The sequence below is a fragment of the Balaenoptera borealis genome (genome assembly GCF_965194805.1).
Source record: "Balaenoptera borealis genome assembly, chromosome: 1".
In the NCBI taxonomy this organism is placed as follows: Eukaryota; Metazoa; Chordata; class Mammalia; order Artiodactyla; family Balaenopteridae; genus Balaenoptera; species Balaenoptera borealis.
The window spans coordinates 126,678,968-126,694,250 of record NC_138860.1 but is presented as its reverse complement, the minus strand read 5'-3'; the positions used below and the strand labels follow the sequence as shown (position 1 = coordinate 126,694,250).

Genomic DNA, 15,283 nt, shown 5'->3' with positions numbered 1-15,283 from the left:
CTATCACAAATATCTACCATCAGAATGTGATACAAAGATACAACACAAAAATCTTAAGAATTGGTATCAAAGAACACAATTATAGAAATACAATGTGATTTCTATAACACAGAAGGAAAAAACTCACTGATGTGTTAATTAAACCATACAGACCAAATGATGATAAGACACCAACTATTCTTATTTTTTTCATTCCTTTTCCTATTTTTTCTTTTTTTCTTTTTTTTTTTTTGGCCACGCTGCACAGCAGGCGGGATCTTAGTTCCCCAACTAGGGATCAAACCCATGCGCCCTGCAGTGGAGGCGTGGAGTCTTACCCACTGGAGAGCCAGGGAAGTCCCTCCCTTTCCTATTTTTTATATGACTAGAAAAGTCTCAATATTAAGTGACCAATCTTTGCAAGCTTACACATCTTTTGTAACCAAACACTGATGCTAAGCTTTAATGTATTCTATCTGGTTTTCAATAAATTAGTAAAATGTTTACAGTAATATACATGGGGGTGAAGCAGGGAGGGAAATGAGGAAAAGAGAGCAGAATTAGGGCCTATCAAAGAAGGCCCATCACCTCTCCTAGAATCAGATTGGCTAGAAAAAGAACACTATTTAAACCAGCTGTTTTTTTAAGTTTTTAAAACACATCAGGTGCTTTTCCATCTTCAGACAGGTGTGGGCTCCAATTTCACTCTAATCCATCACTCTACAAAAGAACGAAGGCCAGCTTTGGTGTTTCATTTGAGGAAAAAAGGCACATTATGGAAAATTTTTAAAGTACAGGTGAAGTAGGGCTCTTTTAGCTTTCAGCTACATGACATATTCTGAAATTATTACCTGAAAATATTTGATATTTTAATTACACAGATTTAGATTATTACCTGGACACTATTTTCTTGTGTTTGGTGAAGTGGTTTTACATGAGGTAATGAAGGCTGAGTTCCTAATTTTCTATCCAAAAATACTTCTTTGCTGCAAGCATAACACCATACTCGAAGAGTGGTAAGGTTCACAGTTAGATAATGCTTTGTCTCCTGTATAATTTCATGGGAGAGAGAGAAGAGGAGCCAAAATTATAGTTGAAAACCTTTCAAAGGATCATAGAAGATAAACTGCTGGCCTTTGATGAATAACAATATACTCAAAAGAGAAAATTTAAACTGGAGCACCAAAAAACCATTTTTTAGATAAATTGCTAATGCATAGTGAATAGTAACAATATCTAAGCCTACTCCAAAAGTTATTCTATTGTCATTTTTCACCACTATTCATTATAAAGATAAAGATAAGACTCATTATAAAGATAAGACTCTGCTTTGCAGTTAGCAAGTAATTATAATACAAGAAAATTGACAATAGCGCAGTTAACTGTTCCAGGAGATCAGAATGGCAAAAGAATATAAATGACATGAATCAAAGCACAAAACAGCTCAAGCGATAGTGAATATGATCTTGGATATACGAAACTCCAGCCTCTCTCAACTAGAGTTCTGCAAGAGAATAATGCCCTATAGACAATGATCTGAGTAACTATTTTCTCAATTCTCCCAAGAATGGTACATAATACCACCATTCTAGATGCACCAAAGAGAAGTAAATTAACTATGTACCATGATGCCTGAGAGCCGTAATTAATTCTTTTGAGGAACCCTGGTTGAGAACAGTTAATGCTGTAGAGATAAATATGAACAAGACAGTTCATTCTCAAGAAAATGTATAGTTTAGAATGGGAGCTCTATCTAATCTGTAAAAGAAGCATGCCAGAATTACACACAAGCACCAAACAACCAGGGTGACGTAGAAAGGGGACTCCAGTAAGGAGGATGTAGAGAAAAAGGTATATGAGTTGAGACTTGAAGTCAGCCAGGCCCTGTCATAGCCTAGGCTTCTATTCTTGACTTCAACTTCCATATCCTACTAATACCTTCAGCTACCACCTCCATACATCTGGAGGTACGTTTCTTAAATCACTACTCTCTTAACTACAACCTCTTTCTAATATTGATCTTAGCAATTCCCCTCCCCACCTTTTTATAAGCTAAGATTTAACTCGTTTATTAAAAAAAAAAAAAGAAAAACGGACAAAATTTTGAATTACAACTTAATGTTGTATTTGCTCTCCCTTTCCTTCAGGCTCTCTTTAAAAAACATCTTGCACGAAATTTTTCTACATACATACCTGAGAATGTATGGTGCTATGATCTACTTGTGATTCACCACAGCCAACATATGAACATCTATTCTATAAATAATTATATAAAAAGGAAAATTAGCTTTTTATAACATGTAAATTTACAATAATAGCATTACAATTACATTTACAATGAAGTTCGGATCACATGTTTTAACGGAAACATTAAATGACTTCCAAAGTCAGTTATTTTAACCAAAAGGTACTAGGCACAACAGAATACAACCAGAATATTTCTAAGCTAAAAGATATGTCACCGCTAATAAAAGGTGAGGGTAAAATATTTTAGTGATTTACCAAACTCTGCAAAAAGCACTGCAAGTTAAAGCCCAAAGTTTAAAGTTTAATTTTTATAATCGATAATGATCTTCTTAAAGTATGTTCATTTATGAAGTCCTCTAAGTGTCAAAAAAAAATCTTCCAGTTAACCTTATTCAGATATAAATTTTTATATCAAACTTTTGAGAAGAAACATATACATACCTCCAGGCACGCCCAAAGGTTTGGTCCTCTGACTTTACAATCCTGACAAGAACCCTATGAAAGGAAAATCACACAGACAACATTACCATTACATAAATACAGCCAAATATATACATTCACTAATATCATATATAAAAAATTTGGATTCATGAACATAGAATATTGTAGTAATTTATAAAAAACACATATTTGGGAGAAAAACGAATATGATTTTTTAAAGGATTTTCTAAAGGAAGAAAAAAAGCCCTCTTTCTTACATGAGATTTTTGTATTAAATCTTCTTTAGTTATTTCACCAACTGAATCCAAATGCGGACAATGACCTCGAAAAGCTGACATTTTGTTAGAAATGTTTTCCTGTTTCTCAAGGCTTTCCAAATGAGGTAATACCTACAGAAAAATTGACCAGAAAAGTCAATTTTAAAAGTGCTAATATATTAAAAATTATTAAAAGATAAAACAAGAAGCATACATGTTTATAAGTTTGCCCTATAAAAGTGTATATTTTCAAATACATCTAGGGTACTTTCACAATTGAACTTAACTTCAACACTGGAAGTTTCTCTACTAATAAATAATCATTTTATTAAAATTGATACCTATGAGTCAATGTAAGTTTGTTTCTCCATTACTTCTGCTGCTTTTTCCCCCTTCTCCCATTTCACTTTTTAGAGGTAAATAAAAGGGGAAAAAATTCAGGTTATTCAATTTAAGTATTTTTATCCCCTCTTATTTTTCATTTAAAAAGAATTAACCCTTAGGCTAGAATTGGAATTGAAAAGAAAAAGAATTCAAATGGAAACCTTCATTTTCACACTAGCAACAGCCCACTGATGATATAAATGAAATAGTTTGGTATCCTAGCAATAAACCAGGATAGTCACTTTATATCAGAGTTTCTCAACCCTGGCACCACTGACACTTCAGGCCAGATAATTCTCTCTTGTGGAGGGTTGTCCTGTACATTGTAAGATATTTAGCAACATTTCTTCTTCTACCCACTAGAGGCCAGAACACCCTCACTACCACTCTGAGCTTTGATAACCAATGTCATTAGACAGTGTAAAATTATGTTCACTGGGGACAAAGTCATCCCAGGTTGAGAACCACATTATCATATGATCCTTCCAACAACACTGAGATAGGCACCATTATTATCTTCATCTGCATATAAGGCTAATAAGAGAAGAAAACCTAACTGAGTTCACATTGTTAACATAAGATTCAAACTAGGATTCAAACTAGGATTTGAATCCACCTATATATCTCATGGGTAAGAGCCAAGGACTCTAAAGTCAAACAGACCTGAGGATACCAGTAAGTGCTGAATGTCGTACTCCTACCGTAAGGATTAAATGAGGTAGTACATGTCATGTGTGTAGCACATACTACACATACACATAAAACTTTATTAGGCACTCTGCATCATCCCTTGAGGTTTTTCTATATGACCAGTAAAGGTCTCAGACCTCCCTCCCCTATGAGACAACCAGTTTAAGACTGAGGTAGTTTCCCAAATCAATAATAATTTCCCTAATATTCTTCAGGAGTTTCCTCAATTCCATTAAAGTAAACAGAAGGCAACGTATTTTGCAATCCCAGTGAACTTAATTTCCTCCAAGACATCACAATGTACTGTAATGTCACTAAATTTTATCTACCTCTACTTTAAATCTTATGAATCATAGAGCAAACTTATACACTGCATTCAATGCCCAGATTATCTTATGAATGGTTTAAGTGAGTGATTTCCAAGTAAAAGTCTCAAGTCTAACTCAGTAAGGATTTCTAGGTCTTCTTTGGACTGTACATTCTACCTATCTATCTATCGGCTGCGTTGGGTCTTCGTTGCTGCACACGGGCTTTCTCTAGTTGCAGAGAGCGGGGGCTCTCTTCGTTGCGGTGCACAAACTTCTCAATGCAGTGGCTTCTCTTATTGTGGAGCACGGGCTGTAGGCACATGGGCTTCAATAGTTGCAGCACAGGGGCTCAGTAGTTGTGGCTTGTGGGCTCTAGAGCGCAAGCTCAGTAGCTGTGGCGCACGGGCTTAGTTGCTCCACAGCATGTGGGATCTTCCCAGACCAGGGATCGAACCCACATCCCCTGCACTAGCAGGCGGATTGTTAACCACTGCGCCACCAGGGGAAGTCCCGGATTGTACATTCTTAATAACAGGGCATTTCATGAACTTTCATTCACCTTTGGGGTTTGAGAACATTATTTGGGAAAAAGTTAAGAAACTTTCTAGGAAAGAATAAACAGTTATAAATGTGCTGAAATATTAACACATTAGTAAACACATTAAATAAAAAGGTTCTATCAAATCAAATCAAATGATAAGTCCCATATTATACTACAACCTACAAAATACAACAGGAATAACGCTGGGGTTGATATTGAATAAGTCATTATTTATAAATACCACATTACTACGTAATATTAAATAAGCCATGCTCCTCACTTTCAGAGCATGAAGACAAACTTAAAATAATTGTTAATATTTTCCATGTTTTATTTATGTATGGAGGAGGGTTTCCCACCCACCTCTCACTTCCTTTTGTAATTAGATATCTTTTCCCTCTTATCTAATTACTCCCACTTGCAACCATAATGGAGTGACAGGGACCAGATTTACCCTCTCAAATAAGTAAGAAACCAGACCAAAAAATATAAAATAAGGGTTTTCAGACACAGACACTGGATAATAGGCACTGCAGGACACTGATCCGTAAGAAGATAAAAACAAGGTGACTGCCCCAACTTACTGCCTGGAGAGAATTTCTTTCTAGGTCACAGTACAGGCAGAAGAAAATCCAAACAGATTTTGGTGATCTCTCTAAGTTGAAGAGACAGAGTTGAAAATTCAGGGAGCCCAAGGTGAGTAACACACAGTAAAGAACTGAATAGAGAGCAAGTGAACTCTGGAGATTCGTAAAGGGCTACAATTATGTTTTCAACCCAGTACTGATGAGCATGTGCCTGTGATTAAACTACCCTAAGAAGGGGAAGGAACTACTGGAAAGGAGCAGGTAGAACAATTCTCAAAGCCAACCCAGGTCTGTCTGTGTTTCCACCAGCCAGAGTTGAAAGATTTCATAATACAGAGGGAATAAAATAGCATACTCAGAAGGGTATCGCCTTAGTATTGGGAAAAAATTATCCCTAGAAGAAAGACTACTTTGGTTCTGCCTTTAAAAAGTTCAAAAGAGAGCATTACTGTTCCCAAGGAACTTAACTGTGTCCCAGAAAAAAAATGAAGAGCATTTAAAGGAATGAAAAAAACCAGCACCTGACAAGGTAAAAATCAAATGTCTGGCATCCAATCAAAAACTATAAGATATACAGGGGCTTCCCTGGCGGCACAGTGGTTAAGAATCTGCCTGCCAGTGCAGGGGACACAGGTTCGAGCCCTGGTCCAGGAAGATCCCACATGCCGTGGAGCAACTAAGTCCATGAGCCACAACTACTGAGCCTGTGCTCTAGAGCCTGCAAGCCACAACTACTGAGCCCATGTGCCACAACTTCTGAAGCCCGCACACCTAGAGCCTGTGCTCCGCAACAAGAGAAGCCACCACAATGAGAAGCCCGTGCACCACAACGAAGAGTAGTCCCCACTCGCCACAACTAGAGAAAGCCCGCACACAGCAACAAAGACCCAATGCAGCCAAAAATAAACAAATAAGTAAATTAATTTTTAAAAATTATAAGACATACAATGAAGGAAAATCTGACCCTCAGTGGGGAAGAAAAAATAAGAGACCCAGACATAAGACAGATGATAGAATAAAGGATACAAATGATAAGGAGAGACATGAAAGATAGGGAAAAAAAGAGAGACCCAAATCAAGTATCTAGATGTTAAAAAAGAAAAATCTGTGGTGAAAAATACAATGGATGAGATTAAGAGTAGATAAGACAAGGCAAAAGAATAATGAACTTGAAGACACAGCAAGAGAAACTATGAAACACAAAGATGGAGAAAATTAAACAAGAGCATCACTCAGCTAGATGGAAAAGTCTGAATAGGATGAAAACTAAAAAACCTACAAATTGAAGCAACACAAGATATAAGAACAAATAAAACCACAGCATATCAAAAACAAGTTGCTTAAAACCAGTAACAGGACAGACGTCTTAAAAGCAGCCCCAAAAGACCCATAATGTATACTAGAAACAACATAAGCTGGAAGGCAGAGGAGCAACATCTTTGCAGTTTACTGAAGGAACACTGTCAACCAAGAACTCCATACCTAGGAAAATATCTTTCAAAAACAAAGGTAAAATAAAGACTGCTTTAGACATAATAAAGCTGAAAGAATTTATCACCAGAGTATATACCTGCACTATAAAACCTGCATGTATGCTTTAATAATTTTCCATATAAATCATACACAAATACAGATACAGAGATATACATGGCCATCTTTTTTGTCAATAATATTTTATTTTTTCAATAATATTTTAAAAGACATCCATTTATGTCAAAATTTTCATGGATACATATGAAATGCATTCACACATGGATGCATGCATTCAATCAATTCTTCTAATAATAGACTTTCACTTTGCTTCCATATTCTGCCACTAAAAAATCTATGTAAACATAATGGGTAGGCCTTTATATTTGTATTACATGGGCCAATTTATAAAAATAGATTTTACAAGATTACTTTCTAAAAATGCTATAACAATTCACATTTCCACTCATAAGGGAATACCATTTTCTGCACATCAACACCATTTTCTATACTAGTAACCAGTATTATTGGTTGTCTTTTTTTTAACTGTTGTCATTTGATGGGTATGCTGTTATATTTCACTAGTATTTAACTTGCATTGCCTTGACGTGCCTGGCTAGCTCAGTCAGTGGAGCATGAGATTCTTTAATTTGCATTACCTTGACAACCTGCGAGACTGTCTTTTCATGAATTTTATAGTCTCCTAGATTTGTTATTTTATTTAATGGCTCTTTAAATCTTTGCCCTTTTTACAATTGGGTTGATAGCCTCTTCTTGTAAACAGAATCCTGTCTTCTATACTGCAACCATTTTTCAAACTTACTATTTGTCTATTAAGTTTATAATTTTTAATTTTGATGAAATACACATAAGTTTACCATCCTAACCATTTTTAAATGTACAGTTCAGTAGCATTAAGTACACTCACATTGTTGGGCAATCAATCTCCAGAACTCATCTCATCTTGCAAAAGTGAAACTCCACAGCATTACACAGTAACTCTCCATTCCCCCTCCCACCAACCACTGGCAACCACCATTTCACTTTTTGTCTCTACAAATTTGACTAGTCAGGGTACTTCGCAAGTGAAATAGAGTATTTTCTTTGTGACTTATTTTACTTAGCATAATGTCCTCAAAGTTCATTGATTTTATAGCTTGGGCCAGAATTTCCTTCCTCTTTCAGACTGAATAACATTCAATTGTGGTGATATCCCACTGCGGTTTTGATTTGCATTTTTGCAATTAGTAATGTTGAGCATCTTTTCATGTGCTTGTTAGGCATTAATTTATATATCTTCTTTGGAGAAAAGTCTATTCAAGTACTTGAGCCATTTTTTTAATCGAGTTGTTTGCTTTTTTGTTGTTGAGTTGTAGGAGTCCTTTATATACTCTGGATATTTAACTCTTTATCAGATACACGATTTGCAAATATTTTCGCCCATTCCATAGGTGGCCTTTTCACTCTGTTGACTGTGTCCTTTGATGCACAGAAGTTTCTAACTGATATAGTCCAAGTTATCTATTTACTTTTGTGACCTGTGCTTTTAGTGTCATATCCAAGAAGTCGCTGCCAAATCCAATGTCACAGTTCCCCCCTCTATGTTTTCTTCTAAGAGTTTTAGTTCTTATGTTTAGGCCTTTGGTCCACTAAAGTCAATTTTTGTATGTTTGTGTAAGGTAGGGATCCAATGTCATATTTTTGCATATGGATATACAGTTTGCCCAATACCCTTTCTTGAAAAGACTGTTTTTCTCCCACTGAATGGTCTTGGCACTCATAAAAAACATTTGACCAGGGGATACTTTACTAAGATGGTGAAGTAGGCAGACCCTGAGCTCACCTCCTTCCACATACACACAAAAATTACAACTATTTACAGAGCAACTATCTATGAGAATGACCTGAAGACTAGCAGAAAAGGTTTTCCAGAACTAAAGATATGAGGAAGGAACCATGAAATAGATAGAAGGAGCAGAGATTCAATATAGTCAAGACCCACACACCTGGGTAGGCAACCCACAAACAGGAGAATAATCACAATTGCAGGGAATTCCCTGGTGGTCCAGTGGTTAAGAAGCCACCTTCCAATGCAGGGGACGCAGGTTGGATCCCTGGTTGGGCAACTAAGACCACACATGCTGCAGGGCAACTAAGCCTGTGCACCGCAACAACTGAGCCTACAAGCCACAACTAAACTAGAGAGCCTGCACACCACAACTAGAGAGAAGCCCACACGCCACAATGAAGAGCCCACGTGCCGCAATGAAAGATCCCGTGTACCATAACTAAGACCAAACACAGCCAAAAATAAGGAATATTAAAAAAGAAATCACTATTACAGAGTTTCTCCACAAGGAGTGAAGGTTCTGAGCTCCACACTGGGCTCTCCAGCCTGAGGGATCTGCAAAGTGAAAATGAGCCCCCAGAATATCTAGCTCTGAAGGTCAGTAGGGCTTGAGTATGGGAAAGCTGGAGGTCTGCAGGAAACAAATCTCCACTCTTGACTGGCAACCTCTACAAGAGGCAGCACCTGGCAGCCAACCAGGCCAGGGGCCAGCCCCAGCCACTAGCACACCCACAGCAGTCAGTGCTGCCACAACAGAAGACCCCACAATTGCCCCTTATTTGATAGGGGATCAATATCCAAATTATACAAAAACTCATACAACCCAACATCAAAGATGCAAGCAACCTGATTTAAAAATGGGCATTTTAAATAGACATTTTCCATAAAAGACATACAGGTAGCCAACAGACACATGAAAAGATGCTCAGCATCACTAATCATCAGGCAAATGCAAATCAAAACTGCAATGAGATATCACCTCACACCTGTCAAAATGGCTATTTTCAAAAAGACAACAAACAAGCGTTGGTGAGGATGTGGAGAAAAGGGAACCCTCGTGCCCTGTTGGTGGGAATATAAATTGGTACAGCCACTATAGAAAACAGTATGGAAGTTCCTCAAAAAATTAAAAATAGAACTATCATATGATCCAGGAATTCCACTTCTGCATACTTTTCTGAAGAAAACAAAAACACTAATTAAAAAACATACATGTGCATCCCTATGTTAATGCAATATTATTTAAAACAGCCAAAATATGGAAGCAACCTAAGTATCCATCAACAGATGAATGGATAAAAAATATGTGGGGTGTATACACACACACACATATACACACACACAAAATGGAATACTACTCAGCCATAAAAAAGAATGAAACCTTGCCATTTGTGACTACATGGATGGACCTAGAGGGTATTATACTAAGTGAAATAAGTCAAAATAAGAAAGACAAATACGTATACATGGAATCTAAAAAACAAAACAGAAACAGACACATAAACACAGAGAACAGGTGGTTGCCAAAGGGGAAGGGGTGGGAGCATGACAAGAAAAAAAAATTAAAGTAACTACATGAGGTAATGAATGCTAACTAGCTTGACTGTGGTAATTACTTTACAATGTATGTTTATATGAAACTGCCACATTGTACACCTTATATATAAAAATTTTCATCAGTTATACCTCAATAAAGCTGAAAATAGATTTTCTTAAAATTTGACTATATGTGTGCGTTATTTTGGGCTCTATGCTATTCCATTAGTCTATATGCCTACCTTAGTGCCAAAACTATTATTAACTTTCTTATGGTATGCTTTATTATTAAAAGTTTGCATTTTTATAAAATCAGACACATCTCATTCTATAATAGCATCTGAGTTTCCAATCTTAAGGTTTCATTCACCCTAATTTATAGAGCTAAAGCTGTAGAATACCCTTAAATTTTTTTTAACAAGGCTTTTAATCTATCTGGAGTTTATCTTAAGACAGGAATCCAATTTTATTTTCTTCCAGATAGGCAGACATTTATACCAGTGTCTTTATTACACAATCTACGCATTTCCCACTGAATTATAAAACTATATTTATTCTTTATTAAATTGGCACATAAAATATTTCTGGATTTTCTATTTTTTTAAACTAATCTGTCTATGTCCATATTATATTAATCTAATTCAGAGACTAATATTCTACACAGAATAGTTTGATAACTGTAAAACATACTTCCTTCACTGTTCCATTTCCATTTCCTTGGCTACTCTCTAAGTACACTAGACAACCTGATAATTTTACCTCTTCTGTTCCAATATTAATGCCAGCTATTTAATTTTACTGTTTTAATGCATTTCTTAGAACCTCTAAAGGCAATCTTGAATATAAAGGTGATTGTAAGCATCCATGTCAGGGTCCTTATATTAATGTTTTGCCATTTAGGATATCTGCAAATATCTGGATAAATTATCTGGATAATTTTCTTCCATTCTTAATGTACTTAACATTTTTAAAATCAGAAATGGTCTTCCAAATTGAAGTACAGGGACTTCCTTGGTGGCGCACTGGTTAAGAATCTGCTTGCCAATGCAGGGGACACAGCTTCAAGCCCCTGCTCTGGGAAGATCCCACATGCCATACAGCAACTAAGCCAATGTGCCACAACTACAGACCCTGTGCTCTAGAACCTGAGAGCCACAACTACTGAACCCCTGTGCTGCAACTACTGAAGCCTGCGTGCCTAGAGCCTGTGCTCCGCAACAAGACAAGCCACTGAAATGAAAAGCCCGCACACCACAATGAAGAGTAGCCACCGCTGGCCACTAGAAGAACAAAGACCCAACGCAGCCAAAAATAAAATAAATTACTTTAAAAAACTGAAGTATAGTTGATTTATATTATTATATTAGTTAGAAATGGTCTTAATTAACTCTATCGAATGCCTTTTCACGGCGGAGTCAAGATGGTGTACTGGGAGGACATGGAATTCGCATCTCCTCACAATTAGGGCACCTACCAGGCACTGGTGGGGGACCACGGAGACCTAAGGGGACAGGAGGAACCCCCAGAGACCATCCTGTGGGATCTCAGTTCCCAGGCTGGAGGTCGGGCCCAAGCTCCTGTGGTGGGAGTTCCAAGTCGAAATCACTGGACTAACAGAGAACCTCAGACCCCAGGGAATATTAATCAGAGTGAGGCCCCCAGAGGTCCTCATCTCAGCACCAAGACCCAGCTCTAACCAACTGCCTCGAAACTCCATTGCTGGATGTCGCAGGCCAAACAACCAGTAAGACAAGAATACAGCACCATCCATCAAAAAAAAAAAAAAGAAAAGAAACAACAAAAAAATATGTTACAGGGCTTCCCTGGTGGCGCACTGGTTGAGAATCTGCCTGCCAATGCAGGGGACACGGGTTCGACCCCTGGCCCGGGAAGATCCCACATGCCGCGGAGCAACTAGGCCCGTGAGCCAAAACTACTGAGCCTGCGTGTCTGGAGTTTGTGCTCCGCAACAAGAGAGGCTGTGACAGTGAGAGGCTCACGCGCCACGATGAAGAGTGGCCCCCGCTCGCTGCAACTAGAGAAAGCCCTCGCACAGAAACAAAGACCCAACACGGCCAAAAATAAATAAATAAATTTAATTTAATTTAAAAAAATATATATATATATGTTACAGATGAAGGAAGAAGGTAAAAACCTACAAGACCAAATAAATGAAGACGAAATAGGCAACTTACCTGAAAAAGAATTCAGAGTAATGATAGTAAAGATGATCCAAAATCTCAGAAACACAATGGAGAAAACACAAGAAACATTTAACAAGGTTCTAGAAGAACTAAAGAGCAAACAAACAGTGATGAACAACACAATTACTGAAATTAAAAATACTGTAGAAGGAATCAATAGCAGAATAACTGGGCAGAAGAACACATAAGTGACCTGGAAGATAAAACGATGGAAATAACTACCAGGGAGCAGAATAAAGAAAAAAGAATGAAAAGAATTGAGGACAGTCTCAGAGACCTCTGGGACAACATTAAATGCACCAACATTCAATTTTAGGGGTCCCAGAAGAAGAAGAGAAAAAGAAAGGGACTGATAAAATATCTGAAGAGATTATAGTCGAACACTTCCCTAACATGGGAAAGGAAAGAGTCAATCAAGTGCAGGAAGCACAGAGAGTTCCATACAGGATAAACCCAAAGAGAGACACTCCGAGACACATATTACTCAAACTACCAAAAATTAAATACAAAGAAAAAATATTAAAAGCAGCAAGGGAAAAGGAGCAAATAACATACAAAGGAATCCCTATAAGGTTAACAGCTGATCTTTCAGCAGAAACTCTGCAAGCCAGAAGGGAGTGGCAGCACATATTCAAAGTGATGAAAGGGAAAAACCTACAACGAAGAATACTCTAGCCAGCAAGGATCTCATTCAGATTCGATGGAGAAATTAAAACCCTTACAGATAAGCAAAAGTTAAGAGAATTCAGCACCACCAAACCAACTTTACAACAAATGTTAAAGGAACTTCTAAAGTCAGGAAACACAAGAGAAGGAAAAGACCTACAAAAACAAACCCAAAACAATGAAGAAAATGGTAATAGGAACATACATATTGATGATTACCTTAAATGTAAATGGTTAAATGCTCCAACCAAAACACATATACTGGCTGAACAGATACAAAAACAAGACCATATATCTGCTGTCTACAAGAGACAAACTTCAGACCTACGGATACATATAGACTCAAAGTGAAGGGATGGAAAAAGATATTCCACGCAAATGGAAATCAAAAGAAAGCTGGAGTAGCAATTCTCGTATCAGACAAAACAGACTTTAAAATAAAGACTATTACAAGAGACAATGAAGGACACTACAAAATGATCAAGGAATCAATCCAAGAAGAAGATATAACAATTGTAAATATTTATGCACCCAACATAGGAGCACCTCAATACATAAGGCAAATGCTAACAGCCATAAAAGAGGAAATAGACAGTAACACAGTCATAGTAGGGGACTTTAACATCCCACTTTCACCAATGCACAGATCATCCAAAATGAAAATAAATAAGGAAACAAAAACTTTAAATGACACATTAAACAAGATGGACTTAATTGATATTTATAGGACATTCCATCCAAAAACAACACAATACACTTTCTTCTCTAGTGTGCATGGAACATTCTCCAGGATACACCATATCTTGGGTCACAAATCAAGCCTTGGTAAATTTAAGAAAACTGAAATCATATCAAGTATCTTTTCTGACCACAACACTATGAGAATAGATATCAATTACAGGAAAAAAACTGTAAAAAATACAAACACATGGAGCCTAAACAATACGTTACTAAATAACCAAGAGATCACTGAAGAAATCAAAGAGGAAATCAAAGAATACCTAGAAACAAATGACAATGAAAACATGACGACCCAAAACCTACGCGATGCAGCAAAAGCAGTTCTAAGAGGGAAGTTAAAAGCAATACAATCCTACCTCAAGAAACAAAAAAAAATCTCAAATAAACAACCTAACCTTACGCCTAAAGCAATTAGAGAAAGAAGAACAAAAAAAACCCCAAAGTTAGAAGGAAAGAAATCATAAATATCAGATCAGAAGTAAATGAAAAAGAAATGAAGGAAACAATAGCAAAGATCAATAAAACTAAAAGCTGGTTCTTTGAGAAGATAAACAAAATTGATAAAGCCAGGTCCATCAAGAAAAAAAGGGAGAAGACTCAAATCAACAGAATTAGAAATGACAAATGAGAAGTAACAACTGACACTGCAGAAATACAAAGGATCATGAGAGATTACTACAAGCAACTATATGCCAGAAAAATGGACAACCTGGAAGAAATGGACAAATTCTTAGAAAAGCACAACCTTCTGAGACTGAACCAGGAAGGAACAGAAAATATAAACAGACCAAACACAAGCACTGAAATTGACACTGTGATTGAAAATCTTCCAACAAACAAAAGCCCAGGACCAGATGGCTTCACAGGCAAATTCTATCAAACATTTAGAAAAGAGCTAACACCTATCCTTCTCCAACTCTTCCAAAATATAGCAGAGGGAGGAACATTCCCAAACTCATTCTATGAGGTCACCATCACCCTGATACCTAAACCAGACAAAGATGTCACAAAGAAAGAAAACTGCAAGCCAATATCTCTGATGAACATAAATGCAAAAATCCTCAACAAAATACTAGCAAACAGAATCCAACAGCACATTAAAAAGATCATACACCATGATCAAGTGGGGTTTATCCCAGGAATGCAAGGACTCTTCAATATACGCAAATCAAACAATGTGATACACCATACTAACAAACTGAAAAATAAAAACCATATGATCATCTCAATAAATGTGGAAAAAGCTTTCCACAAAATTCAACACCCATTTATGATAAAAACACTCCAGAAAGTAGGCATAGAGGGAACTTACCTCAACACAATAAGGTCATATATGACAAACCCACAGCCAACATCGTTCTCAATGGTGAAAAACTGAAACCA

General features: G+C 36.9%; 1 protein-coding gene across 7 annotated transcripts in view; it reads right to left on the bottom strand.

The window, feature by feature from the left end:
• USP33 (ubiquitin specific peptidase 33) overlaps positions 1-15,283 on the bottom strand; it is a 63,477-nt gene that overhangs the window by 33,942 nt on the left and 14,252 nt on the right. For all 7 annotated transcript variants that reach the window (XR_014234303.1, XR_014234304.1, XM_082354911.1 and 4 more), the window contains exons 2-5: positions 2,925-3,056; positions 2,668-2,721; positions 2,173-2,235; positions 875-1,027 (exon numbers count right to left, since the gene is read on the bottom strand). Coding sequence is in view for 5 of the 7 variants with exons in the window: in XM_082354911.1 (XP_082211037.1) it covers positions 875-1,027; positions 2,173-2,235; positions 2,668-2,721; positions 2,925-3,005 (351 nt within the window). In the remaining 2 variants the exon portion in view is untranslated. The remainder of the gene's footprint in view (positions 1-874; positions 1,028-2,172; positions 2,236-2,667; positions 2,722-2,924; positions 3,057-15,283) is intronic.